At 36.3% G+C, this 23,122-nt stretch overlaps 1 protein-coding gene across 3 annotated transcripts in view; it reads left to right on the top strand.

Annotated features, from left to right (window-relative positions):
- The window catches only part of cog6 (component of oligomeric golgi complex 6), a 61,801-nt gene that overhangs the window by 11,431 nt on the left and 27,248 nt on the right, over positions 1 to 23,122 (top strand). For all 3 annotated transcript variants that reach the window (XR_003675372.1, XM_028464873.1, XM_028464872.1), the window contains exons 5-17: positions 4,601 to 4,712; positions 5,406 to 5,488; positions 6,401 to 6,471; positions 8,114 to 8,207; positions 8,691 to 8,819; positions 13,582 to 13,673; positions 15,321 to 15,385; positions 15,495 to 15,586; positions 15,717 to 15,834; positions 17,846 to 17,977; positions 19,529 to 19,696; positions 20,105 to 20,212; positions 23,056 to 23,109. Coding sequence is in view for 2 of the 3 variants with exons in the window: in XM_028464873.1 (XP_028320674.1) it covers positions 4,601 to 4,712; positions 5,406 to 5,488; positions 6,401 to 6,471; positions 8,114 to 8,207; positions 8,691 to 8,819; positions 13,582 to 13,673; positions 15,321 to 15,385; positions 15,495 to 15,586; positions 15,717 to 15,834; positions 17,846 to 17,977; positions 19,529 to 19,696; positions 20,105 to 20,212; positions 23,056 to 23,109 (1,318 nt within the window). In the remaining variant the exon portion in view is untranslated. The remainder of the gene's footprint in view (positions 1 to 4,600; positions 4,713 to 5,405; positions 5,489 to 6,400; positions 6,472 to 8,113; positions 8,208 to 8,690; positions 8,820 to 13,581; positions 13,674 to 15,320; positions 15,386 to 15,494; positions 15,587 to 15,716; positions 15,835 to 17,845; positions 17,978 to 19,528; positions 19,697 to 20,104; positions 20,213 to 23,055; positions 23,110 to 23,122) is intronic.

Here is a 23,122-nt window from a genome sequence, read left to right as displayed (position 1 = left end):
GTACGTTAGTGTGAGTGGTACGTTAGAGCGAGTGGTACGTTAGAGCGAGTGGTACGTTAGAGCGAGTGGTACGTTAGTGTGAGTGGTACGTTAGTGTGAGTGGTACGTTACTGTGAGTAGTACGTTAGTGTGAGTAGTACGTTAGTGTGACATTTACAACACAGCCAATGTCAATAAACGGTGTTTATTTTGGAGATGAAAAATAACAAACTTTTGAGTGGAAGTTTTAACATTTTATGTTTTTCACGAACAAATGATTTATTGATCTATGAGGCCTAGATCAAATTCTGTCTCCAGCAGCTGTAACTGGATGATTATAGTCCCTCAAAAAGTCAGTTCTTTGATTCAACTCTCACCTGCTGCAGCGAGATCAAGTGTTTGGTGTTTTTAAATTCAGCAATCTCATCCCCTGAGGTTTTAAGTATACACAGAAACATTTTTAGTGTTTCTATAAAGCAGAGCTACAGCCAGGAGTTCATGCTGTGTAACCTTGTTTAAAACAATCTCTGAGCTGGACCACTGAAATCAATCTGCCTTCGTTGGGAGGCAGACACTCCCAATCCCGCCATGTGACGCGGAATGCGTTTTATTTCGTTTTTGGAGAAAAAGCCGACACGATTGACCTCATTTACTGTTGAAGCATCACTCCGCAACTTTTCTTGACTGTGTCGTTTTATGAGTTCAGCCGAGCGTGCCACCTTTTCTCTGGGATTGTGTGACTGGCTGCTGTGTGAATGATCCTGCTGTTTCACAGTTCCCGTACTCCCTCCCACAATCCCCCTCTGCTCTGCTCACCTTGTGCAGGCATGTGTGAGCTGTCTCTTTGTTGTGATTTACATCCTGGAGGAACAGGTCTGTCACTCTCAGCCCGGATGTGTGTGTGTGCACGTGTGTGTACGTGTGTGTGTGTTTATGGCGTGAAGGGGAATCTTCTGTGACTTTAAGGTCTAGGTCCTGTGCTCTGGTGTTCAAAAACACTGAAAATGCAATTAAAATTTGGGAACAATTGTAAACATGTGCTTTCACTCTAAACAAGCCCTTACATTTGACATGTTGTTGTTTTTGTTTTAGTTTCAGTGAGTGTTATCTTTTAACAACTCCGCACCTCTAATGAAGGAGCTTCCACCACGTTTTACACCAGTGTTTCTGACTCCAAGATACATGATCCAATTATCGGTTTGTGAAAGTTTGCTGCATAATTAGATTTTAGATTAGATTTCCTTTATTCTATCCCACAGTGGGGAAATGTACATGTTACAGCAGCCAAGACACAAAGAGGAAGCAAAACAGAAAGTGAAGTACAAATACAGAAAGAACAAAAATAACCTTCTCTTTTTTTATTTTTCAATTGTAGCATTTCTAGCTTTCTGTTCTGCTGTGTGAAGACAAGCACCCAATTACAAATAAACATTATTCAGATTAAAAAATGACATTATTATCATATTTGGACATTTTTTTCTGGCTTTTGCCTTGATCACTGATGAAATCTTTACACTTTTTAAAGGTTTTATGCTTCAATAAAGTATTTGCTTTATTACATTTTCTCACATAAAACTGTTAAAACAAAGTCCAAAGTTTTACATTTTAAATAATTACATCATCTGAATATAAATATTAGCATCCATGCAAAAATAATAAATTTTAACTAGGGTTATGAAATTCTGGAAATTTTCAAAGTTGCGAGATTTCCATGGGAATTAACAGGACATTTACCATACTGAATGTTGATCCTTTAACATGGATGTTAAATATAGTTGCTAATGGATATTTTATCATTATCTAAAATATCAGCATCAGGTATTTAAAATTACTCTCAATTTCTGGTTAATTCCAAAGATTAAATCCCATGAAAAAGTTCACATTTTTGTATTTTCTCAAAATCTTAAGTTCCTGAGGAAATTTACCAACATTTTCCAGCAAGTGAGAAAAAATTCTTTATAGCAGATGTTAGCAGCTGTCAGCCTGGGGCCCACATGCGGCCCTCAAAATAAACACACAAAATGATAGAAAAAACACATAAGACGACTACAAAAACCAAAAATAACAGAAGAAACTGCAAAACAACAGAAATACAAAAAATGTCTTACCACATGTAAAATAAAAACCAACACAAATACACAAAATCACACAAAAAACAGAATAATTTACAAAAAATTTACAGTAACACAGCAACAACAAAGATATTTTAGAAAATGACAGTTTTTTTCTCAATAATACATTTTTTTGGTTAGTTTTTTGGGCTATTTAAAAAAAATTACAATGTTTTTGGACTTTTTTTCCTTTATTTTTTTTCTCTTTTTCAGACTTTTTTTTTTGCTGTTTTTCGGACATTTTTTCCTGAGCTTAGAGGGCATTTGAAACAACAGATGCAGTTATTCCTTTATTGACAGCCAACCATGGTCATATTGTTTTATTTGATAAAAATGTACTTTTAATTTGGTTTAAGACACTGAGTTCTATCTTTAAGCCATAATATTGATGTATTACAATCAGTCTATGGACTTTACACAGGTGCCTGAGGACTTTGCAGTTGTTTAGAAGGAAAAAACATTCAAATCTGCGGGAAATAATCACATTTCTTTATGATCAGTTGGACAGATATGTCATGTTCCATGGATAAAAGAAAATGATACATTTGAAGTGCATTCAGGCTGGCTGAAACTGCTGAAAATACTGTAGTAATTGACCCAGAATGGGTCGAGAGTTGAAGCGTGCAGCAAGGAGTCACCATAGGATGGATGTTCCTATCTCAATAATACAGGGAAAAAAGTAGCACGGAAAACTGAAAACAGTTACCCTGAAAAACAGTAGATTTTTTTTTTTTTTTGCCAAATATTAGCCCAAAAAACAATTTATTTATTTAATTTTTTTTTTTTATCAAGTGAATGCAATACGCTTCCATACCATGACAACAAAAACACGGAAAAAACTTTGTTTTTCCTGTTGAAAATGCGGCCCTCGGATTGGACAATGACATTTCTGTGGCCCCCGCTGTGATAAAAGTTCCCCGTCTCTCCTTCATAGATTCCTTATTCACTAAAGCTGTCATACTTAAGTGTAAAGGACAAAATATTGCTAAAACATTGCTAAAAATATGATTTTATTGTGTGTGTGTGCTTTCTGGATGTAACCTTTAAACTACGGTAAACAGTGTTTGAAGGGAATATTTTGGAGGAAATCTACTCCATGTTTGTGTGTGGCTTGGCTGTAACATGAACAGCGATACTTAATCCTACAACAGTTTTACAGCCTTTACTTAACGCTGACTGAGCATGAATAAAAGCCAAAACGAGGGACAATGGTCAGATCATGTTTGGATCTCAGTGATTTACACATCATGACTCCTTGTCTCTGTGTAAATTTGTCACCGTCGTTTGGACGAAAAGATGCAAATAAAAACAAAAAGAAAAGGAGGACTCTTTGACTGGGATCCCTTTTAGACCGAGGATGGTTTCCATGGCGCCCTTTGTGTTGGGGACTCTTACAGTGACACTGATAGCGATCATTGTGCGGTTATTGATAGTCTCTAATTCTGGCCCATATTCAGCTCGGCCTCCTTTTTCGTCACCCTGGGATACCGGTTCTCTGTGAGGAGCACACGATAATGATATCTTCCTCCTCACACTGTGTCCCACCCTGTCCTCTCACCCTATGGTTTCTATGTGAGGAGTGTGATCGCCATCTGCTGTAGGAGCTGCAACATTACACTCAGTTCACTGCACTTTCATTGGTTTTTAAAGGTAATTATTTACAGTATTTACAGTGCATGAAAAATCAAAAAATCTATTTTTTTCTGCACTCAAAGAACTTTATTATTACTGTTATGAAATATGATTGCACATTTTGTTGTTTTTTTAGGAGTTTTTAAAGAAGAACATTCACAATTTTTACCTTTTTTAATAAAGGTTTCTTTTTTTATCCATTTTGTTGAAATTTTGTTGCAATAGAAAATACAATACAGAACAATTATATTATGAAATGTATTTTATATGTATTATTATTGTTGTTATTATTATTATTGATATATAAAAATATATTTATTTTAGATATGAAGTTATATAATGTAAGAAAAACACATTATATGAAACAAAGCAATATTCAACCCAATAAAGTTCAGTTGTAGTTCTAATCATATTTAATGTTATGTTTGTGTGTGTTTTCTAACTTACTTTTATCCCTCCCGTGTATGCAAAATATGAAAGACACTTTGATAAGAATAACTGTATATTGTTAATTGCATTTTTTATTTGAAAAAGGAAACGTGAAAAATCACAATAGATGTTTTTGTTGTTGTTTGATTCCTATTAAAAATACTTCTCAGAATCACTCCAGATTGTTAATTGCACTTTTCATGAGGAAGACCAAATATGAAAGCTCATAAAAACATTTTTCTTTGTGTTTATTTGATTCTTATTTAAGACATTTTGATAAGAATCACTGTATATTGTTAATATAGGCTTCAAAGTTTCATTTTTTAATATTTAGGGTGGGTGGCGTGCCTTGGGATTTTTTTCAATTGGCTCAAAAAAGAGTTTGAGAAGTTCTGCTGTAGAGAAACAAGCAGTTGCTGGTGGTGATGTGTTCTTTATCCCTTTCTCAGTCAACGCCTGGAGGTGAGAGCACAGGTCGTGCAGGCCTTTCTCACCAAGTTCCAGTTATCTCCTGAGGAAACGGCTACACTGCGAGGGCCCCGGGATGCTCCCATCACCGAGGTAACAGTCATCTCGGTCATCAACTGTGTCTGAGGAAGGTGTAGATCAGGGGTGTCAAACTCATTTTAGTTCAGGGGCCAAATACAGAATCAGAATCATAATTGGAGGCTCCAAAGGGCCGGACTTGGCCCCGCGGGCCATGAGTTTGACGCACAGGTTGTAGATCACCATAACCATTCTAATTTCAGTGCGAGTTGTACGTGAGGTAACGTACTTCTCGCCCTAACGTACTTCTCGTACTAATGTACTTCTCGCCCTAACGTACTTCTCGCACTAACGTACTACTCACACTAGCGTACTACTCGTACTAACGTACTAACGTGCCACTTACACTAACGTGCTACTCGCACTAACGTACTACTCGTACTAACGTACTAACGTGCCACTCACACTAACGTGCTACTCGTACTAACGTGCTACTCATACTAACGTACTACTCACAGTAACGTACTACTCGTACTAACGTACTACTCACAGTAACGTACTACTCGTACTAACTTACTACTCACACTAACGTGCTACTTGGCCCCTTACTATACTCTACGTTTGTAGAGTATAGTACGTAAGTGTGTCATTTTGAAGACAGCTTTTGTGGTTTTGGGCAGAGATTTTTGTGAGATTTTCATATTTCTGTGCGTTTTCCGATGTGCTCTGACATTACCACTCTGTTTTTTGTGCTCTCATTTATTTCAGGACTTTTTTAAAGCTCTCACTCGGGTGAAGAACATCCACGAGGAGGTGAAAATATTGCTGCGGACAAACCAACAAACTGCAGGGTAAGGTGTTTGTTCATCAGTTTGTCCTAACAATGTGGTTCATGCACACATAGAGAGTATTGAATCTCTTTAAAGGGATCATCCGCTGTTTTTACAAATGTGGCCTAAAATCTTTGAAATGTCCTTATTAGAAGATCTATGCCTAGCAAAATGCATTATTTTGCACCATATTCATCTTATTATCTTTTTAAAATGGGCCTAGTTTACTGTTTGAGAGTCTGACGTCATTGATGACGCGTATCGCCCCTTTCAGTCCATTGAGTTCTATAGGAGGTGAAGTATTTAGGATCATTTAGCAGCTTTTTCAGTCAAAATGACAACTTGTGCTGCTTTGGGTTGCTCTAAAAATCAGTAAAAGTTAAAAACAATTTGATGTAAACCTCTTTTATTTACAGAAATTTGATTAACAAAAATCCGTGAGCTGAGGGAGTGTCGCCCCTGCGCTCACAGATTTTTTTGTTTATCAAATTTCGGTAATCAAAAGAGGTTTACATCGACATTTTTAACTTTTACTGATTTTTAGAGGCATTCAAAGCAGCACAAGTTGTCATTTTGACTGAAAAAGCTGCTAAATGATACTGAAGGCTTCACCTCCTATAGAACTCAATGGACTAAAAGGGGCGATTGGCGACATCAATGACGTCATTTCAACATGGCGGTGCACCTGGTAAAGTAGTCCCATTTTAAAAAAGTTAATAAAAATGAATATGGTTCAAAATAATTCGTTTTGTTGGGCGTAGATCTTCTAATAAGGACATTAGGCCACATTTGTAAAAAGAGTGGAGGATCCCTTTAAGTACAGTAAGTGTAGGAATAACAATGACATTGGTTTTTTGTGTTTGAGTCTGACAGCAGACAGCAGGTCCTGAATATGTAATGGGTGGTCTTGACTCATTGTGTTTTTTTTTCTAGGTTAGAGATCATGGAGCAGATGGCTGTGTTACAGGAGACGTCGTATGAGCAGCTTTATCGCTGGGCTCAGAGTAAGTACAGTACACCTGTGACCAGGATGAGTGCACGGAGGGCTCGCCACGAACTCATTCCTACAAGAATGGTTGACATCATCAAGTTAAAAAAAAAAAAGATTACAGGGCAAAGGGGATACATTTATAACATTGGCGCCTCCTTATGACGGTGCTTAAATGTGGCCCTATTGATGCCAGAAAAGCTCTCTGAGGTTCTCCTAAGACCTGAGTTGAGATCATATTAACACAATCATTTTGTAACCGTGAATTCACAAAATAGAGCAACTCTATAATTGTTTTAGATGTAAAGTCTTTCGTTTAAAGCAGGGGTTCTCAACCTTGGGTCAGGACCCCATTTGGGGCTGTGAGACACTGGAAGGGGGTCGCCATATGCCTTCAAGAAACTAAGAATTTTCAGAACAATTTGAGCTTATTTTGGTCATTTTTACCATTTTTCTGCAACTGCCCCAAACATCACTGTTTCTTGCTATATTTTTGCCCCTTGTAATGCATTTTTGCTACATTACTGTTATTAATTGCCAATTCAAACCAATTGTTCGTACATTTGAAATTACATTACTCCAAATTCTGCCACTTTTAAGCCAATAGCTTGACACTTTTAACTTTTTTTTCCATTTTGTCTGTCTGTTTTGGCCACTCTAGTTTGCAACTTTTAACCAATTTCTGTAGTTTTTAGCACCCTATCTCACCACCTTATTTACCACTTTTCTGCAGCTACACCAAACTTGCCACATTTTAACCTATTTTTACTTTTTCTTGCCATATTTTTGCTCCTTTTTAATGCATTTTTGCTTCATTACTCCAACTTCTGCCACTTCTTCTCCATCAAACTTCAATGCCTTTTCTGCACATTTTTTTTCTTCAGCACTTATAAACCCTTTCCACCACTTTTCCACCTAATGTCACATGTTTAACTATTTTTGTCACTTTTAACCTTTTTCACCATAATTCATGCTTTTTTTTTTATCAATTTAACCACATTATTTTACAGTTAAAACTGATTGTTTCTAATTTTAAAAATTATTCTGCCACTTTTAAGCCAATATTGACACTTTTCAACCCTTTTTACCACTTTTTCTGTCTGTTTTTGCCCACTCTAATTTGCAACTTTTAGCCATTTTCTGTGGTTTTAAAATCCCATTTCACCACCTTTTCCAGCATTTTTGGTCACTTATAACCCATTTTATTTCTGATTGAAACAAGGATTCAAATCTTTAAGATGACTATATACTATGGCACAAATAAAAAAAAAAAAAAAAAAACCTGGATAACAGTGGATATTATTCAATCACCTTTAGGTACAGTGGGGGTCCCTGGTCTCTGGCACCTTTATTTTGGGGGTTGTGGCCTGAAAAGGTTAAGAACCACTGGTTTAACGATAAGATATTGGTTCTCTTTACTTGAATTCTCTGCTGACAGAAGTTGACCTATTATTTCTTTGCGTACATTGCAATTGATTATGAAGTGTCTAGTTTAGTTTATACATTTCTTACATTAAAATCTTTATTTTTTTTTTTATATTTGAGGAAAATGCTCTTTTTTTGCATGTTCGCCTATAAAAACAATCACTTTTATTATTCAAGCAAACCCAGAAGAAGGAGTCTAAGCCATTTCATTTTTGTTTTACTTTCCTCTGTAGACGAGTGCCGAGGCCTGGCACAGGAGACGTGTGACATCAGCCCAGTGTTGACTCAGGCCATGGAGGCCTTACAGGACAGACCTGTCCTTTACAAGTAAAGCAGAAAGTCACAGACACAAAGTTTGTTTACACTTGTGTCATCACACAGTTCACGCAGTTTTAAAATAAGAAACTAAGATTTTTTTACTTTGATTAAGGCTAGGAAACTGAGTTTTGTGTCAATAAGTGCATGAAAACACAGCATGTAAACTGCCAAAAACATTACAGAGACATTATAATTATGTCTGTACTACATTTTTTGGAAAAGCACCTGTCCGCACGCTCCAAGGTCAGATGTGTATGTTGAGGCTGAGAGACGTGAACACCAGCATTCCAAAAAGCAGCACTATCTCCTGTTTAGTCTGCCTCACTAACTGCCACCGCCAAGTCAACAGAACCACCTCAAACTGTTTCCTTTTTGGAAAAAAATCTGAAGACACTGTTGATCCTAGCAACTGACCACAACACGCTCTGCACAACAACAGCGACATGCCTGTGGCTTTTTCCCATGAGGCTCCTCTTTGTTTTTTGGGGGCAGGTACACGCTGGATGAGTTTGGGACTGCGCGCAGGTGTGCCGTGGTGCGAGGCTTCATTGACGCCTTGACCCGTGGAGGCCCCGGGGGGACCCCCCGCCCCATAGAGATGCATTCACACGACCCTCTGAGGTAAATAACTCATTAAAGTCTGTGTAAAGCAGAAATAAATGTGTCATGAGTTTGTCACACCAAAGACACATGTGTCATTGACCACTGAGCCAAGTTTGAAAGATGAAAAAAATCTAAGTATGTAAAATTAAGTCTCAAAATCATGGAAAAACAAGCACTTCTCTCTGCTCTGAAATGCGTGTTAGTTCGAGGTGCTGGCATGCGGGAAGGGCCCTGTCCCTGTGTATTAACCCTTGCTCGGATCGGGCCAAACGAGGTCAGGGGAAAGTTCTGCTCCGTCCGAATATGTGCCTCCCTCCCGGGTAGAGTCAAAACTGTGCCCGCTAAAGGCAAAACACACAATCGCGGTGCAAAAAAAGTGTTAATTTCATGGAAGATGTGGCACCAGCGGACGCGTTTTATTCCCCCGAGTCCCATTATGTGGTTTGTTTTTGGGGAGGGGCCGAATTATGCCCGCTGGAGGCCGCAGAAGTTTGGTGTGCTTCAGCAGCAGGGTCGGGTTAATGCTAATGATGGCTTTGTTACGTAACGCGGCTATGATTTCTGGCCCACCCATTAAATCCTGAACGCAGAAATTTGAAACACAGTTTGTAAAGTGTAGCTCCACAATTACATTATAAATGGTTGAATGGCTTTTTACATGTTTTAAGGAAAACATTTATGACCTATTTAATGTGTTTAGAAGAAAATGACTTAATTTGCTTTACATGGTCTTCAATGTCAAAGTACTTGTCTCGTCTTATTTGGGATATGAATGTTTGACTCAGTGTCGGAGTACGGAGTACACCAGGGTTGGAATGAATTCTAATTCTAATTGTGTAATTGATAATTAACTACAATTTTGATGCCATTGAAATTGAAAAAACTTTTGCTTTTTTAATCATAAATACATTTTAATTGAGTTCAGATAATTGGCATGGAAATTCTTACTTACTCTGCCATGTGTACTTCTGGTTTGCTTTGACAAATGACATTTGACGGAGGTTTTGCTGAGTCATGATACCTCACTCTGAGACATGAGGATGTCCTAAAATGACACTGTATGAAAGCTATTTTGAAGAATTGGAAAATCAACTTTGAGTAAAGTAGATTACAGTTAGTACTGTATATTTCCAGTTTTATTATGTTAAAGAAAAGAGGCATTTCTGGTATAAACGTCAAGTTATTTCTTTCAATACTGCAAATGTACCTGGGATCAGATTGCGTAAGACACAGAACCCTAAAAGGCACATGACAACAGTTTTGACATCTCAACATTTTTAACGACATCTTAATGTATGAAAAGAATCATTCTGATACCTGGTAAGACTGTCTGTAATCTTTCATTTAACATTTAACAGCTCCGCTACTGTATGACTGTGACGGGAACCATACCTCTGAAGCTCATGAAAGTTTGATTTGATTTGATTTTTCTCTGCTTTTGTGTTTTTGTTGTTTATTTTGTATTTCAAAGTAATTTTTCAGTTATTTTTGTGTATGTTTGCAGATGTCTTACGTGTTTTTCATGTAAATTGGTGCATTCTGGTTGTCCTTTTGCAATTTTTTTTGTAATTTTTAAAGTGTGAGTAATTTTGGGGGCTGCACAAAATTAAACTGAGGGCCGCATGTGGGCCCCGGGCCGCCAGTTGCCCTATTCTGCTTTATGGTTTACACACTACGTGGTGACAGACGTCTCTAGCATATTATATGACAGAGCGGAGCGTGCACGCTGAACTCAGCAATGCATGATGCTTATCTGAGAAGTTACTTCACCCTCCATTAATGGTCACGCTCTGACAAGCAAACTGGAAATGTGTGAAAAGCAGTAAAATATAATGTTAAGATGGACATAATAATGTAAAATATTTTATGGATGCACTATTTAGGATGCGTTCTGACATTCCTTTTCACTAGCATTTGTTGGTTGGTTTGTTTTTTTGCCGAATTACTTTAAAAGAACTTAAACAGATTTTGACAAAGTTTTAATCAAAGACAGACATTACATCATGGAAGATTACATTAAGTTTTGAAAAGGGATCCGGATCAATATATTGATTCTAATAGCGAAAAAAATCCCTATTTCTGAATTAATTTCTCGGTTTGTGATGCAAATGTTGTGACATTAAGTTCACGATACGATAGCCGATAATGGACTCGCGATAACAATGCGATGCAATATCTTAAAAACACCAAAAATAACTCCAAAAAACGAACTAATGAACAGTTTCTTTGCGACAATGTTTTAAATGTTGCAGAAGTCTACAACATTTAAATGCAATAAGAAACAATAACTGTGAGCTCAAAGAAAACCAGCACCATCTGTTAGAGGAGGACTCAGTAATTATTTGTTGAGTGAAGTTAGTTGTTATGGTACCAAACATTGTGATAACCTGCAGCACAAATAAAATGTCTTCTATCGTCTCCAACAGCTTTGCCTCATTGGTTAATTACAGCAGTGATGTTAGTTTGGTGAAGGCAAAACGTCTTTAGGCTGCAACAGCTTGTTGACTATTGTGTGAATAGATGAAAACAACCTCCTCAGACACATGTTTGATCACGTGTGACTGCGTATTAGAGACACATTAAAGTTCAAATAAAAAATCTGGGCATCATGAGATTAAAGTCATAATACTTTAAGAGTAGAGTTGTGATTTCATGATAATAAAGTTGTAATATTTCAAGATTTAAGTCGTAATATTTCGAGATTAAAGTCGTAATATTTCGAGATTTAAGTCGTAATATTTCGAGATTAAAGTCGTAATATTTCGAGATTAAAGTCGTAATATTTTGAGATTAAAGTTGTAATATTTCGAGAGTAAAGTTGTAATTTTATGAGAATAAAGTCCTAATTTAATGAAATTGTAATTTTATAAGATTAAAGTCCTAATATTTTGAGATTAAAGTCCTAATGTTTCGAGATTAAAGTCCTAATATTTCAAGGTTAAAGTCCTAATATTTCAAGGTTAAAGTCCTAATATTTCAAGATGAAAGTCATAACACTTCAAGAGTAAAGTTGTAATTTTATGAGAATAAAGTCGTTATATTTCTAGATTAAAGACGTAATATTTCTAGATTAAAGTCGTTATATTTCTAGATTAAAGACGTAATATTTCTAGATTAAAGTCATTATATTTATAGATTAAAGTCATTATATTTCTAGAATAAAGACATAATATTTCTAGATTAATGCCATTATATTTCTAGATTAAAGACATTATATTTCTAGATTAAAGACGTAATATTTCTAGATTAAAGACGTAATATTTCTAGATTAAGGACATAATATTTCTAGATTAAAGTCATTATATTTCTAGAATAAAGACGTAATATTTCTAGATTAAAGTCATTATATTTCTAGATTAAAGACGTAATATTTCTAGATTAAAGACGTAATATTTCTAGATTAAAGACATAATATTTCTAGATTAAAGTCATTATATTTATAGATTAAAGACGTAATATTTCTAGATTAAAGACATAATATTTCTAGAGTAAAGTCATATTTCTAGAATAAAGACGTAATATTTCTAGATTAAAGACGTAATATTTCTAGATTAAAGTCATTATATTTTTAGATTAAAGATGTGATATTTCGAGAGTAAAGTCGTACTATTTCTAGATTAAAGTTGTAATATTTCTAGATTGAAGACGTAATATTACTAGATTAAAGTCGTTATATTTTGAGATTAAAGTCCTAATATTTCGAGATTAAAGTCGTAATATTTCAAGATTAAAGTCGTAATATTTCAAGATTAAAGTCGTAATATTTCAAGATTAAAGTTGTAATTTTATGAGAATAAAGTTGTATCTTAATGAAATCGTAATGTTATTAGATTATAATTGTAATATTTCAAGATTAAAGTCGTTGTATTTCGAGATTAAAGTTGTAATTTTATGAGAATAAAAGTATCTTAATAGAATGGTAATATTTTAGTGAGATTGAAGTCCTAATTGTCAAGTTTTTTTAAGATACAGCTTTATTCTGATAAAATTACAACTTTATTCTCGAACAATCACGATTTTGGTTTCATAGAATTATGGCTTTAATCTTGAAATATTAAGATTTTAATATCATAAAATTATGACATATTTACTGTATATATATATATATATAGTTTGACGTTATTCTAATAAAATGTTGACTTTATTCTTGTAACATTATGACTTTATTCTTGAAATGTTGTGCCTAAGTTGTAGACGATGTTTATACGAAAGGAAGAAAATGGATTTTGAATATTGAAGGTTTTAGAAAAGATGTGATCTTCAATGGAAGAAGAAGAAGTCGTCCTTTGTGACGTTTGCTAACGCTCACTTGCTCACGTGTTTAACACAAACTTGTCACATTTATGATTGTACATTTCCACGTCTAGGAGATGGAAATAGGATTTAGTCCCCCGTTTCCACGGTTAGCACTTAGAAACCCTATTAAGGCTGATGTTAGCTGTGTGTTGTGTGTTCCTGTGTCCTGTGTCGCACATCTCCTCCCCCATCATCGCACTGTGCCCAGGAGCCAAATGGGAGACTTTCTCAGAATACCAGCCCTGTGCGGAACACCAAATCACCTCCACTTGATTGGAGACATCAGCAGCAAGAACATTAAGTTCTTTCTCACCTCTCTGAGTCCTCTAACACTGATAAAAACACACACACAAGCTCAACCTTTCTATTTTCCATCATTATGTAACCCCAACAGTCCTACGACTGATTGCTGTTTAAAGGACCTGGATAGAGCTGTGCTGAGGTGGGATTAACCCTTCCTGGTTCATGTTTGTTTCTGTTTCAGGTATGTGGGAGACATGCTGGCCTGGCTGCATCAAGCCACAGCTTCAGAGATGGAGCACCTGGAAGCTCTGCTGAAACTAGTCACTCTACAAGGTGAGAGGAATCTCACTGCTATGGAGTCATCCCAGTAAAACCAGCAGGGGCTTCATATTGGTTTGAAGCAACTGGACTTGTTTGAAGTTTTCTTTTAGAACAGAGGTCTGCAACTGTTATTACAGTGGGGGCCAAAAAAATGTGACTGTCTGATTCATAATAACAATAATTATGGATCAATAATAATGGCCACTCTGTTAATTGATACAGGAAAGAACAAAGGGGTTTTGTGTGTTTTTGTCGTCATTTTGTGTGATTTTGAAGTTGTTTTGTGTATTGTCAGATCATTTACTGTATTTGTGTGTGTGTGTGTTATTTTGTGTGTTAGGGTCATTTTGTGGGTTTTCTATGATGTCATTTTGTGATTTTATTTGTTATGTTTGTGTATATTGACATATTTTGTGTTATTGATGTAATTTTACGTTGCTATGTGTATTTCTCTCTCTCATTTTGTGTTTTCATTGTTGCCTTATGTATTTTTGTTGTTGTTTCGTGTGTTTTTTTAAGTTGTATTTTCAAGTCATTTGTTTTTGTGTAATTTTGCTGTTTTTTTTTTATGTACATTTGTTGTCATTTTGTAAATTTCTATGTAATTTTATATGCTTTTCTCTCATTTTGTGTTTCTTTGTTGTTTTTGATTTGTGTATTTTTTGAGTCATGATGTGTATTTTTGTTGTCGTTTTGTGTGTATTTTTGTTTAGCGCATTTTTCTGCAATTGTGTATTTTGTGCCTTTACCTTGGGGGACCAAACAAAATCATAGCGAGGGCCACATATGGCCCTCAGGCCGCCACTTGCTCATGTCTGCTTTAGAACTAAACAACCAAAGTTGGGAGTTTTAAATAACTGATATTTTAGATGATGCTAAAATAATTTTGTTTCCCCAACTACATTTAACATCCCTGCTGAGTTCCTACCTTTAATCATGTGAATTTCTCCTTAATTCCCATTGAGAGTTTCCAACTTTGAGAATGTGGAATTTTGAAACCCTCGTAGAAATATATATATATTTTTTTAATTGTATTATTTTGCATTAATGCCAATATTTATTAGGGTATTATATAGTCTTTTAACATTACTCCTAATTTGCAGTTAATTCTAATTAGTAATTGGACTCCTATAAATCTTTATTTCACACACTTTACAAACATTAGTTAGCTCATCCTCAACCTGAAATACGTGCACTTTTAAATCATCAATAAGATAATGTCCCTTGTCATTTAAATGCATTGTTTTACCTTTAAACTGTTTAGAAACTTTTTTTTAACAAAAACGAAAGTGAATTTTTAAAGGTTTTACCAAAGATTAATGAGCTAAAGTGGCTGAAGTGTATTTATGAACATATAAGAATTGTCTAAAACCAATTTAACAAGTAATCACTTTCACACTTTAACCAGTTAACAATTCAAGCAGCTTTTATTGAGCTAGTTCATATTCAGTATTTTTCAATATTGCCAAAATTCTCAAGCTTAAGTTCCTGTGGAAATTTACCAGAAATGTTCAACCCCTTTGAAACTGTGGGAATAGAGGATGGATGGGTGAGAAAGTCTTTACTGCTACTCTGCAGAAGTCTGTTTTTCCTCTCATTTCTCAATGAGTCTGTGTGTCTGTGTGTGTGTGTGTCTGTGTGTGTGTGTGTGTGTGTTAGGTGTGGAGGAGAACAAGCAGGAGGTGGTAGGGCACATCACTGAGGGTGTCTGCAGGCCTCTAAAGGTGAGAACCTACGGTAATCAGGTCCTAGCAGCTGTTTACAGCTTGTGTTCTGTGTTCATTCATGTTTTGCCAACGTGTTCACGCAGCTCGTTAATAATCGTTCCTTCAGGTCCGAATAGAACAGGTCATTGTGGCAGAGCCGGGCGCTGTCCTGCTTTACAAGCTGTCCAACCTGCTTAAGTTTTACCACCACACCATCAGGTAAACCACAACACTGGGGAATTTACCTCAAAAATGCTACTTTTTTTTTTTTAAATTTACACTTTCAGCTTTTTGTTTGAGGTTATAATTCCATGATTATCATTAAATACTGTTAACGGTTGTTTTCCAGCTCCATCATTGGTACGAGTGTGGCCTCGTTGCTCATTACTATCGAGGAAATGCATCTTCTAAGCAAAAAGATGTTCTTCAACAGCCTGAGCCTCCATGCAAGCAGGCTCATGGATAAGGTGATTTGTCAGTGATTGGTTTTTACTTTGTTGTTTTATTGTAATTTTTTGTTTTGTTTTGTTTTTTGTGCCGATTTGGAAAAACTGACCATAAGTTAAGGTTTCATTTATTCAGACAACTTTTTTTTCAGAGAATTTGCTTTGATCTTTGGATCAAAGTAAAATTACTGATTTGATCTTGACATCAAAGCAAATTTCCTGAAAAAAGTTGTTTGAATAAATCAAACCATAACATGTTCTGCTTGTGCTGATCGCTTTGGCATGACCTTGACTTTAAACTGCCAGTCTTCTTCAGAGGCCATTGCTGATTGCTTTGAGGTGTCCTTGACTTCCATGTAGTAATTCCAGCAAGTTCATTTTGTCTTCTTCTTGAATATGTTGTGGTTTCATTTATTCAGAAAAATTTTTCAGGAAATTTACTTTGATCTCCTGACACGTTTTGACTGTCAACTGCCAGTTTTTTTCAGAGGCATCTGCTGATCTGGAAATCAAAGTAAATTTCCTGAAAGAAGTTGTCTGAATAAATGAAACCTTGACATATTATTCAAGAAGAAGACAAAATGAACTTCCTGGAATGAAAACTGACAGCCAGAAAATGCATCGTGGGTTAACTTGGAGCCAGTTTGTGATATTTTTCCATTACAAACTAACCTACTGCATTTTATTGCAGTTCTGTTCAGGCCACTGAACAAGTGTATATGTATCCGCTGCGTCTAAAACATTGAGAACAACATAACAAGGCTATTTTTGCTTCTCTTTGGCTCGTAAACAGTTTCAGTTTTCTTGCCACAGCTTCATAAAAAGCCAAGAAAGGTTCCGACTTGTTACCGTTTAAGTAAATTGGCTTCCAAATATACCTCGGCACGAGTCAAAAGGTGCTCCACACCATGCAGGCGGGGGTCCCAATCAATAGCAGTTACAAGAATTATCCTTGGAGCTCTATGTTAATCAAATTGGAGACCTTTGGGGTTTGGTTGTCAATTTAGGCTAATGCCAGGAACACGGGCTGCTCATAATTTGCTCTAAAGGCCAGAGAAGGCGAACTCTTTATTACCACAGGTCCACTTGCTGAGTGTAGTTGGATGCTGCTTAGTTCCTTATGTATCGTAGGCTGTGATGTAAATGTCATATTATCTTACTACTCATACAAAGTCACACGTCAAAATGAGTGTGTAATGCGTTCACATTAGATAGTATATGTGAGAAATGCCCGGATTTATACTATATGGGGACATTTTTTATTTTAAGTATGCACAGTGGGCTCACTAGTTATACTCAACCGCCCCATGATGCATTGCGAGCAAAATGCAAAATGGTCCTGGGACCATCTTCAAGCTAAAAATCAAACATCCCCTTTTCAAAATAAAATCATCTCTTAATTTCTGCCATTAGTTTTTTTTTTTTAACGCTTTAGTAAATAGGGCTCTTGTTTTTAAGTTAACAGGAAGTTTTGTCAGTAGCACAATAGCGAATCTCTGAAAAGTTGGAATTAAATGTGTATACTTGAATTTTTTAGATCAAATGAGCACATGTTGATTTGTCACTTTCTCACTTAAAATGTTTTCAAAACTTTCAAAGATGTAGAATCAACAGAGATTTTTAACCTCAGTGTGAACAAGGTTATTGTCATTGTAGGTTCTAAATGCATCTTGGGAGACTTGGAAGTATACTTTATTGGGAATGGTTCAGATGGGGTCATCCAATAACTGAAGGGTTGGGGGTTCGAATCCTGCTCTATCCAAGTCATTGCAGTTGTGTCCTTGTGCAAGGCACTTTACCAACATTGCCTCGTATGAATGGGTATGAATTGTGCATGAATGTTGATGTTGATCAGAGGGGCAGTAGGCATTGTAGCTTACCACCACCGGTGTGACTGGTGTGAATTAATATTGAATCCAAGCCATTAATATTATTGTATAGCAGAGTGTATAGTAGTAAGTGTGCCATTTCAAACACAGCCTTATACTCAGCTCATCTGTTCCTCTGAGCTCCTTTTTTCCTGCCTGAGCAGGTGGAGCTGCCTCCAGTAGACCTCGGTCCCACAGCGTCTCTCACTCAGACCTTGTCGCTCCTCAGGGAGGTGCTGGCCTCCCACGACTCCTCCGTTGTTCCTCTGGATGCCCGTCAGGCTGACTTTGCCCAGGTAAACACACTCCTGGGGATCAGACGATGGTTGCCATTACAGAACCAAAGTTCAGTTGTCAAACCTCACCCTTTTTTTGTGCAGAACACCCGGCAAACATGTTTTCCTTTTTTTCATGAAAATCAGTTGTTTATAATTGGAGGTTTCCCTGCACAACTTGTTCACTTCCGATATGACAACGATTATGCAGCCTTGCATATACCGATTTGGATTTGATGCAATATTAGCATGAATCATACATTTTATTACTTATTTTGTAGTGTGGAATGTTTGAAAAGGCTCCATCAAGTGGCATTACTCAAACTTAAAGGGATCCTCCACTGTTTTTACATATGTAGCCTAAATCCTTTGAAATGTCTTTATATATGCCTGAAAAACATATTATGCACTATATTTGTTTTAACTTTTAAAAATAGTACTACTTTACCAAGAGCCTGTGTTCTGCCATCTTGAAATCACGTGATTGATGATGTCACACGGTCTCACTGCCTGTAAACTTCCCATCATTTTCTATTGGAGTGAAACATTCAGCCTGTAGCTTTTTAGACCATTTAGCAGCTTTTTAGATCACTTAGCAGCTTTTTAGATCATTTAGCAGCTTTTTAGACCATTTAGCAGCTTTTTAGATCATTTAGCAGCTTTTTAGACCATTTAGCAGCTTTTTCTGTCAAAATGACAACCTGTGCTACTTTTGGTTGTTCTAAATAATCAGGAAAAGTGAAAGATATGAATGTAACCCTCTTTTGTTTATCGTAAAAGAATGAAAACAGTTGTGACCCGAAAAAATATATAAATGACCGCAGGAGGCGACAGTTCCAAATCAGCGATTTGGTAGTACACAATGTAGCTGAGAAGAAGAGCTCCCCTAAGTGACCTTTACTCCCCCTTAAACAGTGTGCTGATACGCTCTGGTGGCTGAAGTTAGTGAGTGATCACGGACTCTTGAAAGACTCCCACCCAAAAGGACTTTTATCCTCAGGGTTTGTGTGTCTTTAACAGTCAGTGATTTACTTTAACCAGTGGGTTACGTACATTTAAACCTTAAACATAAGAATATTGTACAATTGAATAGAATAAATAAAAAGTCATATAGCAGACCCTGAAAAATAAACTGTAAATCTAATAAATGGACTGCGTATAGGGGAGATTTTAGATGCAAGCCAATATAATCCGATACTTGATTTTTGCTCATATCAGACCAATATCCGGTAAAAGCAAAACTATTAAATATATTAATACATCTGGAGGGCCTTATTTGAAAGCAAAGATTGAGTCTAAAATGTACACCAGTTGTTGACAGCATCCAGAAAAGGGTTTCACTAACAAACTTAAATATACAAGACAGTCAGAGGGCTTTTTTTTTTAACCATTTATATTTAGAGCTGAGTGCAGTGGACGTACATACGTTTTAGACTTGTTTTTGCACAATCTCAATATGATCAGTCAATGTTTGCAGAAAATTCCTTTGATGTTTTTAAAGTTGTGGCTGTCTCAGACGGACTCCAGAATGAAATGCAAATATTTTCCTCCCTGGCTCTTTCCACCTCACAGGTGCTCTCATGCATTTTGGATCCCCTCCTCCAGCTGTGCACGGTGTCGGCCAGCAACCTGGGCACGGCCGACATGGCGACCTACATGGTCAACTCGCTGTATGTGATGAAGACTACTCTTGCTCTCTTTGAATTCACCGACAAAAGGCTGGAGATGCTGGAGTTCCAGGTTTTTTTTTTCTTCTTAATTGGAAAATGCCCGAATTACTTTCCTTGGGTTTATTTTTTATTTTTTTAAAATTCCACATTGTCCAGTGGCAACAGTTAATTATTCTTTTTCCATTTTATAATAATCCATTCAGCCCAATTCTTGGAAATGAAAAGACTTCATCCGCTGTCCTATAAAAGCATGTGTGCCACTTATTGTTGTGGAGCTCCAATGCAGAATCTATTCATCTATTTTTAGCTCGTCCTTTGTAAATTTTGCACTACGAGGGCCCCGATCGAAGTTTCATTAACAAAAGCACACTGATTCTCCATTAGCTACAAGTGTTGCAGGCTCACAAAAGAGGCTAGACTCATTTTAAAACTATTTTCTCTGTTGTTTTTTTTTTATCTCCCCCCCACTTCCCAACAGATCGAGGCTCACCTCGACACTCTAATCAACGAGCAGGCGTCCTATGTGCTCACCAGAGCCGGGCTGAGCTACATCTACAGTTGTGTGCAGCAGCATAACGCTGAGCAGGTTTGAAGTGGAGCACTTAAATACACTCTCTGCATGATGTACTTTACAAAAAACATGTTATATAAATGTATATAAGTCATTATTAAAAAAAAGATACTGGATCATCTTCTCCTAATACAGTGGTTCCCAAACTGGGGGGGCACAGGGGGCGGGGGTCATTGAGCATGAAAGATATTATAGTTTTACCTTTTTCAGTAAAGGTAAAACTTTTTTTTTTTAACAGTTTTGTTAAATTTTTGTTACAATGATGGGTTCTGAAAATGTTTTTTTTTTTTTCAAAGGGGGCGCATCAGAAAATGTTTGGCAAAGCAAGGCAAATTTCATTCTATAGCGCATTTCATACTCAAGGCAATTCAATGTGCTTTACATGATTTAAAAAAGTCCAACAGAAAACATGAAACATTTTAAAAATCAGTAGGGACATTAAAACATTAACATTTGGCAGTAAAAAACATTTAAAATCAGCAGTAAAAACATTTAAAATCAGCAGTAAAAACATTTATAATCAGCAGTAAAAACATTTTAAGTCGACAGTAAAAACATTTAAAGTCAACAGTAAAAACATTTGAAATCAACAGAAAAAACATTTAAAAATAGCAGCGAAGACATTTAAAGTCAGCGGTAAAAACATTCAATCAACAATAAAATGATTAAAATTCAATCATATGCAGTAGAGAAAAAGAATGTCTTTAAGTTGGTTTGCTGTGAGCTCTGGGCTCCTCTATCTGAGCTGTGTCCATAGATCTGAGAGACCTGCTGTGTTCATACCTGACTAACATCTCACTGATGGGTTCTGGACCCAAACCCCTTCACACATTTATACACCAGCAGCAGCAGAACATTAAAGTCTATTCTGTGCCAGTGTAAAGACTTTTGGAACCACTGCCCTAATACGTGTCATTTATTTTCAAGTGTTCTTCTTCTTCTCTGTGTATGGCTAAGTGAGAGCCATAGTTGTGGTTTAGCACCATGTCTGGACTTTGTCAGGACACACCCTACTGCTGCCCATCACAAACTGACCACGTCTCCTCTGGTGGTCAGCCTTTGTTTTGGGGTTTTTTGTCTGTTTTAAAAAGCCTTCCATCTTTTTAGCCATCAGCTTTATTTGTATCATACTTGTCTTCATATTTTCCTATTCATTCATTTTTTTAAATTTTACTTTAAAAATGAAAATAGACTCAAAAGCAAAGCCGTTCTGTGTCGGTGGAGGCTACGATTGCATATATGGCCATAAAATTACTTTCTGCAGCGTTGAACCTTGCACGGCTCTCTGTTTACCTTTTTTTAATGTTGGTAATTTACCCGTTTAAGCCTGACTTAATGTTACCATTTTGGATAATCAGCGATGGCTAATTGCCTTAAAGGTCCCGGCTGTTATGTACACATGCACAATATTTACACTCTCTGGTTAACATCAGGGCTTTAAGAGGAACGTGTCATTTTTAAAACCAAAACATGCAGCTTATAGATCAAATCTGGACTTTAACTGGTGGAGTTTTTACAAGCAAATGTTTAGTTTTGTTGTATAAATTAGCTCTCAGTGATGATACAACTCATCAGATGATTAAGTATTTTTGTTTTATCAGAAAAAGACATTGTGTAGGCCTCATTGATCAATAAATCAATGGTCGTTTGCTCGAAAAAAATGTTGGTCACCACTTGAAAGTTTATTTTGATGTCCACTTTATTGACATGTTGGAAATGTTTGGCGCATTGCATTGTGGGATGGGGAGTTCATTAGAAGGATGCATAGATGTGTTTTTACTTCAATTCCCCCTGATTTCTTGTGTGTGCTCACAGAAACACTGACAAAGTGAATTCCAACCGAATTTTTTGTCTTTTCAGTGAAGTGGCAAAACATTGGCGGATGTTTATTTTGGGGTCGGGCTGAAGTTGAATGTCTCACGGCGAATATATCAGGACCAAACTAGAAGATAAAGTGGTGTCAAGGGAACCACTTTCCTCCTTGTCTAGCGTAGAAACACAAGAGATCACCGTAAAAACACATCTATCCACCTGTATACAGGACTCCAAATCCCACAATGCAATGCAAGAAACTTTTCTGACAAAGTCAAAATAACTAGTATAACAGGTATACAAACCAGTATAACCAGTGTGAATGACTGTAAACCAGTAATACCAGTATGAATGTGTACAAACCAGTACAAATGGTATAAACCATTACAACCCAGCATAACCAGTACAAACCAGTATAACTAAACCAGTAAAAACCAGTAAAAATTAGTACAAACCAGCATAATCAGTACAAGTCGTTACAAACCAGTATAAACAAGTATAACCAAACCAGTATAAATGAGTACAAACCAATATGACCAGTATAAACCAGCATAACCAGTAAAAAACAGTATAACCAAATCAGAACAAACCATTATTTACATGTACAATCAGTATGAATGAATGTCAAACAGTATAATCAGTATAAATGTCTATAAACCGGTACAAACCAGTATAACCAAATCAGAACAAACTAGTATAAATGAGTACACACCAGTAAAACCAGTTTGAATGACTGTAAACCAGTATAACCAGTGAAAATGCTTACAAACCGAGTATTTACAGAGGAAATAAAAACAAACTTTCGAGCGGCAAGTTAATTTTTTCTACATTAAAGTATATCTTAGCTGTTAAAAATGATCATCTTATATTTAGGTCTGCAGTTAGGTCACATGGCTCTTTTATATGAACAATACATATTTTATTAGGGGTCATTGTTTATTTATTAATAATTCATTGTAAATGCTTTTCACATAAACCAAATTAAACATTTCCAGGTCTGCCGTCATGTTGATGAGTGTGAATATCTTGTTTCTGTCCTGTCCCAGGGTCCTCTGTCTCTCCTCCCCAACATGGACGTCTCTTCTGTAAAAGCTGCCATGGTGAGTGACACAT

Source organism: Gouania willdenowi, chromosome 13 (assembly GCF_900634775.1).
Source record: "Gouania willdenowi chromosome 13, fGouWil2.1, whole genome shotgun sequence".
In the NCBI taxonomy this organism is placed as follows: domain Eukaryota; kingdom Metazoa; phylum Chordata; class Actinopteri; order Blenniiformes; family Gobiesocidae; genus Gouania; species Gouania willdenowi.
The sequence above is the reverse complement of the archived record's forward strand: the minus strand, read 5'-3'. Positions and strand labels throughout refer to the sequence as shown.